Source organism: Oncorhynchus nerka, linkage group LG20 (genome assembly GCF_034236695.1).
Source record: "Oncorhynchus nerka isolate Pitt River linkage group LG20, Oner_Uvic_2.0, whole genome shotgun sequence".
Lineage (NCBI taxonomy): Eukaryota > Metazoa > Chordata > Actinopteri > Salmoniformes > Salmonidae > Oncorhynchus > Oncorhynchus nerka.
Genome location: NC_088415.1, coordinates 51309675 through 51320364, shown reverse-complemented (window position 1 = coordinate 51320364; position 10690 = coordinate 51309675). Strand labels below are relative to the sequence as shown.

General features: G+C 45.2%; 1 protein-coding gene across 1 annotated transcript; it reads right to left on the bottom strand.

The window, feature by feature from the left end:
* Positions 1–762: 762 nt before the first annotated feature.
* LOC115102720 (RNA-binding protein MEX3B-like) lies at positions 763–9813 on the bottom strand. Its single transcript, XM_029622958.2, has 4 exons — positions 9459–9813; positions 8405–8937; positions 6341–6597; positions 763–5935 (listed from the first exon to the last, which is right to left on the bottom strand). The coding sequence occupies exons 2-4, from the start codon at positions 8880–8882 to the stop codon at positions 4715–4717; spliced, it is 1956 nt and encodes a 651-aa protein (XP_029478818.1). The 5' UTR covers positions 8883–8937; positions 9459–9813; the 3' UTR covers positions 763–4714.
* Positions 9814–10690: the final 877 nt, after the last annotated feature.

Below are 10690 nucleotides of genomic sequence, written 5' to 3'. Positions count from 1 at the left end.
CAAAAGGCTTGTGAAGACAAAATATTTAACTAATATGAATGTAGCCTGTACACAGAATTCGCATGAGAATTATTTTTTGAGGATGTTTCTAATTTGTTTATCATTATGATTGATTGTTCTTCGTCAAGGATTAAGGTGGGTTGGAAAGCAACTTGGTTGTGAACTGCTTCCTATTAAAAAGGCGTTTGTCACAAACTGCCTATTCTTTATTCTGTTATACTCAATGACCACATGTAAAAAAGACACTGTCCATCCTAAACCTATCTACAAGCTGCCAACTGAACTGCCTCCTCTCTGAATGGGAGAGCTTTGTTAGACCGTTGTATGCACACCCATCGTTCATAGCATCTAGCCAATGAGTATCTACTGCCACCATGTGGTGGAATGAGAACAATAAGGGACCTACTGCAAGGGATAGTTCACACATATTTAAAAAAGTTACTTTTTACTTTGCTCTGAAAGCAGTATGGACATCAATGCTTCAGTTTTGTTAACCAAGCCAGTCAACAGATAAATGTATCATTTTCGAACCACACCAAATTAGCATTCCTATCCAGTCCATGAAGGAGCGGTGTAGCTCACTAATCTCAGTTAACCCAAAACTAAAATCTTGCGTAATTTGTTCAGATATGTTTACATAGGCTGTCCATAAGACTAGTGGCTCACTGATTTGGTTGGAAGTTTGGAATGCAAGGTAACCACACAGCCATGCAGTATTCCAACCATAAAAAGTGGAGAGAAAAAAACAGAATCACAATAGGGTCATTGTTTTACAGTAAAAAAAATGAAACCAAAAACAAGATTTTATTAAAGAAGCATAAAAAATAAAACTCTTGATACATTTCTCAACCGTCAACAGCTCAAATTATATGCATATATTGTTCCGACTCACGGTTAAAATGTCCATAAACTTTCAAATAAAATATATTTCAATTTTAAAATTTCTTCAATAATTTTTTCTAATTTTGTTATAAATTGCCTACATGTTGTACACAGGAAATAAAATAAAAAATATGGAAAATAAAATATTTTGAAGTAATAAAAAGGGTCACATTATTGTCTGGGATATTTAGGTAAGCAAATAAATTGTAAAAATAAAGTGTAAAAAGTTATTTTCCTCTGAAAAATTATTTGCTAATGCCTGATGGCTTGAAGACATGCACATGGTTAACCTACAAATAATGTTACATGTTTTTAAAAACTACAACTTCCTTACTTAAGTCTGGTAACTTTTTGAAAATGACATCCCATTGATTGTATTCAGGGTATATACACAAGTCAGGCCTGAAACCTTGTTTGCTAACATAACATTTTGGTTCTGCGTTAAAGGATTAAAGCAAAATAGGAAGGCGAAGTTCCAGGGGGAGCGGCTTTCCCGGATGGGCGTGGCTCCCCCTGGGTCCAACTTTGTCACAAAAAGGTCAGAGGTCACTCCTTAAGGACCCTCTATAAACCCTGTTTTCAAACCTTAATGGGGTGGGGATCAGGGGTTAAATTCAGCAAAAAATAATCTGCAGTCAATATGAGAATATTCTGTACCCTTTAACTGTTCATGCTGCTGTACATGACCTGGTGAAACAACCAGACCAGAACCACCTGGCAAATTCAACTCTGGACATTTTAGTGACTGAGAAGTCATGGGGAGTTCTGGAAAAAGGCCTTTAAGATTGACCCTTTTAACACAAAAAAAAGTGACACAACAGTCAGTTCATCTGTTCCTTTAAAAGACGTGGTCACATCCTTCCTTGCACCCAACTTGAGTCTGCAGGAGCAGAGAAAAACTACTAAAAACATTTAAAGTCAGACCCAGCAAGGACGGGTTGCCAGTTTACACAGATCCCTCCCACGTTGAGGGGAGAGAGAGAGCGGGGTCAGGGTTGCCAGTTATACAGTTAACTCCTAAAAAAAGAGGGGGAGAGGTGCTGCGGTAGAAAACGGTATCTATATCAGTAGTGAGTTGCACCAAAGCACCATTATAGTCTTCAGTGAAATATGACTCAGTCAGCCAGCTACTAGCTCCACATCTGTGGACATGAAGGGCCATCCAAGTAGGGAGCATTGCGGTGTAGTTAAATGTGGAGGGTCGATTATTAGATTACAGACTACGACGTCAAGCCGCTGTCCCCTTCACTTGACGAGCTCATTTAGTCAGGCATCTCACAGACATAGAAGTTGTTTGTTAAAAAGTTGCCCGGCTTGACCCTCAAGCACAGAGACTATACTTGAGCTCTGTAGCAATGTGAATTGCCTGTTCATTCTCTTTTTTTTTTTTTACGTATAAATTCTGTTTCATTGTCACACACCAGATAGGTGCAATGAAAAGCGTTGTTTTACAGAGTCAGCCATAGTAGTATGTTGTCCATGGAGCACATGAGGGTTAAGTGCCGTGCACAGAGATTTTTTTTCACCTTGTTGGCTCGGGTATTCGAACCAGCAACCTTACGGTTACTGGCCCAACGCTCTCACTGCTAGGCTATCTGCTGCCCTGCATCCTTTCCTTCTCCCTCCCTGAAGGTAGTCACTCATCTGAAGTGACATTATTGAGAAAAATCCAGTAGAGAACCTGCTTTCACCTGTCCACACATGGTAGATCAGTGGATAGTACCTGAAGGTGTGAGGGTAGAAAGGGATGCTGCATTTGAAAAGTATTGGAACAGAGCCTTCTGTTAATTCGTTCACAGGCGATGGACATGACTGAGAAGGGCTGGTGCTGACAGGGTTGACCAGTGAGAAAAGAACAAGCAACACATTCTGCAGCTGTTGGGGTTTGAACACAGAGTGTCTGGAAGCCCTGGATGAACTAGCTACTAGCTGCCATATTGGATAAGTTGATTATTCTCGCTGTTGTCACTGATAACATGGTTAACATCTGAAAATGTAGTGTGTATATGTGTGTGCGCACAAGGAAGCCCTTTTTCTTCTCCCATTCATTGTTTTGATTTTGTTTGCCATGGCTTGTCTGACTCTAGGAGTAGATCCGCATGTACGTTCAGAAGCCTGCATATAACAACCATGTACCGTCACACCAAAACCAACCATGTCATACTTAAAAACACAGTAAGAGAGGCAGTTGATGTGAAAATACAAACACAAAAATAGAAACACAAAATAGATCTCCTAGGGTGACAATGTCACTTGGGAGGGGTGATCCAGGTTGGACTAGGAGATAAAGAGCTTTGCTGGGGGAGTTGAGGCAGGGGCGCGGAAGACCAAAAATCCCTCAAATCGAGGAACCCGAGGAGGGGGGGGGGTCTAATAACATTACAATGTGTCGCTCAGGGCACAGACAGCTCATTCGGATGCCCCTAATACTGGGGGTGGGCCACCTCCCCTTAACCAAGACCCCTATTGGACGAGACATTCCTGTGTGTGTGTGACATCAAGACCCATCTTATCCTACTCGACGTCAATGCAGTTCAGAGAGTAGGGAGTCAGGGGCAACGTGAGCCACATACTTTACAGTCAAAAGCCAAAGACCCGTTAAAAACAATACATTAGCTCTCCAAAGCAAACTGTAACAGAGGATCTGAGTGGACTGGGTTATGGATGGCTTGGTGTCTACACTGAGCTCCACAGGGGGAAGAGAGAGTGGAAGAATGGGGCCAAAAACAAAACTGGAACTATTGAAGGAGAGCGATTGGGTGGAGAGGGAGAGAGCGAGAGGGGTTGAGAGAAAGAAGGACCAAGGGGAACTGAGTAACTGACCTCTGGCATTAGTTCTGATATTCCTTAAATAACTTAATACCATTGTATTATTCCTATACTAGTCATTAAAACCACAACATTGGATATCAGTTTTTGAACAGTATAAATACCTTAAGTGTTTCAGTCTTCATAAGATCTAGGAGGGCCGTCTAGCTTGTTTTTGTCTGATAGGCGTCTCTGTGCCTGTTTTAAAGTCAGTTCCAGGCTCATAAAGCATTTCCTTTGTCACTATACTAGCTAGCAAGAGAGACCTAGTCAGTTGTATTGAAATGTGTCTTCCACATTTAACCCAACCCCTCTGAATCAGAGAGAGGAGAGATGGCGAGAGAGAGCTGAAAATAAAGAACAGGAGAGAACTCAGAAGACAAAAAAAAACAGCGTTTTGCATCCTGTCAAAGAACATCGAAAAGGAAACTGAGTAGAAAAGTGCAGGCCTAGACAGCTCCGTCGAAAAATATCTGCTATTAAGTACAAAAGTGTCAAAGGAAAAGGCTTGTGAGAGAAGCAGGCAGAGATATCTGAAGAAGAAAAAGATGCGAGAGGATGAAACTATACAGACAGCCTGGCAACCTAGAGGCTAATTCAGGCCTGAAGGCTGGTCCAGGTCAGAACAAAAATCCAGAAGATAGATAAGACACTGGTTTCCTTCCACACAAGTCCACCGTGAAACCTCTTGATCCCACCATACTGTTTCTGCAGTCCGCAGAACCAATCAAAATCAGTCAGTCTGGAAATATTTTCATTATTATTATTGTAGTTATCATTAAATCAACATCCGTATAGTGTCATTTCTAATATTGTAATCATTGTGGTCCATCATATGTGCGGAGAAGGTCATTGCTGTCCGTCCGTCCCGCCACAGTTGATGGTCCACTGCAGTTCTCTCGGATAGTAAGACCGTAAAGTTCCGTTTTTAAAAAAAAAAGATGACACCCCTACCCCTCTCGCCCCCTCCTCAGTCCCCATACCATCCCTTGTCTTCGGGTGGGTGAGGGGGGGGGGGGGACTATTAGGAAAAGATACGGATGCACTGTGTGGCAGTGGTATGGCAGACAGGGCACTCAGGCTCAGCGGACTGGCAGATCTGTCCGGCGCAGTCCATGCAGAACAGATTGTGGCCGCATGGCACCAGAGCCGCTGTCACCTCGCTCTCAAAGCACACAAAGCAGTCCCTGCTCACACCCCCTGGCCCCATGCCAACCAGACCTCCAGAACCAGCGCCTGCCGCGGCCTTCAGCCGGCCCAGCATGCCAGAGCCCAGGCCAATGCCGCTGCCCCCACCCTCTGAATCGGTGGGAGAGCCTCCGGGCAGGGAGGAGGCTGAGCAGGAGGAGTAACCGGTGGATGACCCTCCGGAGCTGGAGCTAGATGCTCCAGAGAAGGACCCTGCACCGGCACCGCCCGACTGCAGCCAGGAGAGGGTGCTGAGTGGGTCGCTTTGGGCACGACGGGCCAGTGGATGATCCAGGGGTCCCACCACTGCGTCAGGGGGCAGGGTAGGGGACAGGCGGGGGGTGATGGCACCGCCGCTCAGGCCGCTGCTGTTTCTGCGGAGAGGCTGCTTCTGAGAGGTACCTGGGATCTTCCCTCCTCCTCCGTTGACGAAAGGGGCCCATATGTTGGAGGCGCTGAACTCAAAGCCCAGCTCCTCAGAGGGAAGGCCTGGGGTGGAGTCACCCCCGAAGGTGAACCCCCCTCCTCCGCCGGCATTGCTGGAGCTAGTGCTGAAAGGGCTGGTGGGGCTACCTCCCTCGTTGGCCCTCCTGGGGGCGCTGTAGCTCTCAGAGCCCATCCCTCCGTTGTGTTGGTGGTAGGAGGCCGAGGAGGACAGCTTCCTCCCAGACGATTGGTGCATGGCCATGGGGAGCGGGGGTGGTGGAGGAGGCGGCGGGGGTGGAGGGGCAGGGTGGGCGTTGTTGGCCCGAGCCCAGAGAGCAGCGCCCAGCCCCCCAGCCAGCGAGCCCAGGCCCTCTAGGCTGACATCAGTCCCGTTAGTGTGGAAGTCGTTGTCTCCCTGGAGGTCCACAAAGGCCCCGGTCCGCAGGGTGATGTGCGTCTCAATCTCCTCCCGGGCTCGGTCCACATTCTCAGGCATGCCAGTCACCTCAAACACGGGGTCCTTCTCCCTGCTGGGCGTCACGATGTAGGTGTGCGTCTGCTGCTGGATGCGCTTGATGGTCGCCCCCTTGGGCCCCACCACTAACCCCACCACACGATACGGTACCCGCACCTGCACCAGGGAAGGAAATACTTAACAGTGAGAGTTTTCCAGACCACCTGACCTGGCCATGAAAAACTGTCAGAGGAATTACATAACTATAAAAACTGGTGATGAACCATGCCATTTACTGGTAGAGCAGTAAAGCAATTGGCATTTAAATGGAATTGAACGGTCGTGCAGTAAGTGTATGAAAGTAGACGTTAGACATTATCATGACCTCTACTTTATCTATCCAAAGAAGGGACATTTTAGCCAACAGATATTTGTATATCTCCACAGGTGCTTGTGATGCTGACTACTGGCCAAGGCTCCCTTGTCGTAAAATAAAGATGACCATCTCAACGGAACTGGTTGAATAAATGATAAAACAAAAAACATTTTAAGCTGCTGTATCTCCTACTGTGATTGTCATACCTGTATAGTGGTCTGTCCAGGCAGGTGGGGGGGTCCAGGGAGCACTCCCCCTGTCCCGGGTGCTCCTGTGCCCGTGGCCCCAGCCTTGCAGCGGGATGCCCGGATCATGGAGAAGTGCTCGGCCGCAGAGACGATCTCCCGCTTGGCCATCTCCACGTCCTCCCTGCGCCCTGTAACTATGAACACAGGCTCCTCGCCTCTCACCGGGGTCTTTATGTAGGTGTTGGTCTTCGCACGCAGTGCCTTGATCTTACAGCCTGGGACAGAGAAGGGTGGAAGATTGCATATACACTTTTTTTTGTTGCCAGTTTTGTTTGGGGGAATTTTTATTGGTCACATACACGTTTGCCAGATGTTATTGCAGGTGTAATGAAATATGTGTGTTTCTATCTCCAACAGTAATATCAAACAGACAAATTTAAACTAAAGGAATGGAATTAAGAATATATAAATATCTGGACGAGCAATGTCGGAGCGGCATAGACTAAAAGAGCGGCATAGACTACAGTAGAACAGAATACAGTATATACACCAGATGAGTAATGAAAAATATGTCAACAGTCTATATAGGGCAGCGGCCTCTAAGTTATTCATTATTCTCATAATGGGAATTTAAGTGGAAAGTATTGGTTGTGCATAAACTATGTGAAAATGAATTATATAATTTAAACAGTATATACAGTGACTAACTTTAAGCGGCATGCAACTTCCATATTTGAATTTATGTATATACCCATTGAATCCTGATTAATAGAACTTATAAATGCCCCATGAGCTTAGTTACACTCAAGAGAACCCAAAATATACGCTTATTTTACTCCAATGTTTAAACAAATTACATGAAAACAAACATAGTTAAAAGTAAAATGTTGATATCATGGATGGCCTGTCCTTGCATCTATAGCCCTTGTCTATGAATTGGAGAGTGGATACATTTCTCCAACCCCTCCTGAAGTTGTTACCAAAACAGGGACAGAACAGCTTTGTTATTGTTACAACCCCTGCTTGCTGCTTTAATTTATTGAAAGACGAGGAATTTGTTGGGGAGACAAAACAATATACAAAACGGGCAAAAAATTCTGGCCACACTGCATTCACTGGTTAACAAACAGATTAAAATACATTTCCAGAATATAAAGCCTATAGCTTGTTAGCCAAGTAGTATTAATGATGCTAACTCAAGAACCGCTGCACTGTTCCTTTAAATATGGACGGTTTACTCTCACCCACCAATGGGGTGCTGAGTGTGTGATGTCATTCTGGGAGGCAGAAAGCATGGCATTTTCAAACAAAGAGAACAATGCAATAACGTTGCCACAACTGCGCCAAGCATAGACACTGTGTGTATGCAAACTAGTAGTGAATATTGAGCTAAGTGTGCGGAGATAAAAATATGAGTGGATTTCGAAACCAGTCGAGAGCGGTCGACGGGGCTGGATGCTGGGCGAAAACACCGCCCAATCCCGTGTTCTGTGCATCGGACCTCCCAAAAGACTCGCATTGGGGTTGAGCAAAACTATATACAAATGACTAAAAATCTACTTTTAACGTTGACCTCAATGTAAACGCCAGGCATTTTGTTTAAATGTGTGACTTGAGGCCTGCATATAGCTAAATCAATATTATTCGACAGGTTTCTTTTGTTTGGTGCCTGCCGGCTGCTAGACATGTCCAGACTCCCGACAATCTGCTGCTTTGTCTGACCCACCCCTCCCCCTACTCGTATCCCATACACACAACATCTTTAGTTGTCTCAACACTTGTCAGGACATGCAGATTAGGCTAGTAAGTCATTCTTGATCTACATGTATTATGAAGCGCATAAACAACATCCACTGTACACATCAAGGCCAAGTCTCAAATTTATCAGCGCCGGCTGGTGTTATTATGAGATATCTCACCATCCAAACAAAGGAAGGCAGTCCTATGCATTCATGTGATTATGAGAGAGGTAGTTGGTAATGGCTAGACTCTGAACATCTATAACTAGAATACCTTATGAATTAGCTAGCTACGGCCTAACCACATTGATAAACAAAAGTGGAAAACATACAGAATTCTTACCCTGTCTTCCCACTATTTCAGCAACGTGTTCTGAGCTGGGCACAGGTACGCATTCGGTCATGTTGACACTCCTCTTGCGATTGCAGAGAACTGAGCTTTGTTCACCGAGCATGGGGTGAGAGTGCGGGCCAGTCATGTGGTACCCGCCCGATCCATAGTACTCTGGAGACGGGGAGCAGGATGTCGGGGAGTCCCGGGAACCCCCTTGGTGCTCCAGCATCTGCAGGTCGACATAACCGCCGTTGGAATTCCCGGAGCACGGTCTCTGGTTCCCGTCGAGCGTGTCAACGAGCCCCCCACAGTCCACCTTCTCCAGGGCCATAAATGACAGCTGGTCCAGGGCGAAGCGGAGCGCATCCTGGTGGTCCTCGTCCCGGGACTCCTGGTCAGTCTCTCGCGGCAGGCTGACCCCGTTGTGCTGGCTGCTCACTACCATGTCGTGGTCCATAATCTCGGGGTGGAATAAGGGGCTAGGCATAGTCCAAGAGGATGAACATCAGATCTTGGGGCGTCTGTGTGCAAAGCGCTCTTTTCTAGGAAATTGACACAACAAAGGGCGTTTCAGCACAAAACGTGTTGCGCCAAGATACGTTTTAGAAAACACACAAATTAAAGGCACTAAAAGTTATTAAACATATCCGATGTCATAGTTCGCTAGTTTCATAAATAGGTTAGTGTGTTGTTCCACTTGGGCGACGTCTCCTTCAACCCTTCTCCTATCCTGCTTTGTCTGTTTGTTGTTGCATTCTGTCTCTCTGTGTGGCGAAAATAAAGCTTGGTTCTTGTTGAAATATGCATCATACAATATTCACCAACACTAGAGCATTTTCTTTAGTCTATTCTGACCGTCTCATCCCGAAATGGGAGCATCACATTTGGAAAACCGGTAATCTGCTAGCAAACTAGCTCCACAGTTGAGTCTGTCACGTTGTCCCCTTTGTTTGGGAGTACCACAGCTAGCTGGCTAGCCGAGCAAAAATACTTAAGTTCAAATAATACGTCTAATCCAAATACGTGTATTTTATATTTGAATAAAATATCAAAGTTACTTTACCTTTTGGCTACCTCCCAATTGTATGGAGTTCCTCTCGTTTGATTCTTGAAGGAATGATGAGTGGCTACCAATGCTCTAATGCTAGCTAGTAGCTAGCTCGCTAAATTGGGGGCGTTGGACAAAATGTTTAAAACGAAAGAGAAGGGACAGGCTGTTGAAACAATTATATTCCAGGCGAATGTCGAGGTCATTTAGCGGCCCGTCGATCTTTGCATCGATTTGTAGTCTATCATTTTACTCCCATGCAGATACCTCCCGACAATTGTATCTGGATATTTATCCCGGCTGTTCCCTGGTCCGCCGCCTTTGTCTCGCCAGGCGCACGCCGCTCTGCCTGTCTCGCACATAGAACTGACGTCAGTCGCGACACAACAATGGGTTCAAAGGCCACGCAACACAGAAGCGCTTCACCGCAAACCTGCTAGCCTCACAGTCACGATCGATATTATTGTTACTGTGGTAAATTTTTATAATCGGAAATTGATCAAGCAAATTAGTCATTTGATGGTTCCATGTCAAATCTTTTGAAAAGTGGTGGGAAATTGGCAGTTTTGGATGCTATGGTGGTGTGGTATCACACGGTTGGTTGGATTATTGGGAGAATGGGGACATTCTATAAATGACCTATCAAAACCTAGAACTCAAAAAAAAAAATCAAGGGTAGCAAACAGTTAAATATCACCAACTATGCTTAAAGGTCGAGAACGGAACAATGTCCCTGTTACTTATTGTGTGGGTGCCTGTCATCCCTCTTGTCATTGACCAAATGGGACAGTAACTGAATAATAGATGCCAGACATGTAATCTGGAATAAGAAATTATTATCCATTATTGATTGCTATCCATTTCTGATTCTCACATTGACCTAGAGCAGGGATGGGCAACTTTGATAGGGGTGGAGCCACGAAAAATCTTAGCTCACCATGAGGGACCACAGCCTACCCACTTCCATGCCCACACATGCAGTCAGAGCCGGCCCTAGCCGTTTGGGGGCCTGTCATGCCAAATAATGTCCCCCAGCCAAAAAGTGTCTCAATGGGTTTCAATATACTATTAGCGTCCATGGTAATGTCAGCGGTGTGATGACCTATAATGATTCAAATTTTGGAGATCATTACAATTACATTATTTTCATCCCTGCTATTCAAACAAGGCTGATTTCCACGTTCCAAGTTTCATTTAGCTAATAAAATGAAAACCTTACTTCAAACCATTTTTGGGTACCTTGTTAA

Coding starts and splice junctions, on each gene's coding strand:
- LOC115102720 (XM_029622958.2), bottom strand. CDS start 8,882: ATGCCTAGCCCCTTATTCCACCCCGAGATTATGGACCACGACATGGTA. Junction 6,598..8,404: donor TGAAATAGTGGGAAGACAGG/GTAAGAATTCTG, acceptor TCTCTGTCCCAG/GCTGTAAGATCAAGGCACTG. Junction 5,936..6,340: donor CTGGACAGACCACTATACAG/GTATGACAATCA, acceptor TCCCTGGTGCAG/GTGCGGGTACCGTATCGTGT.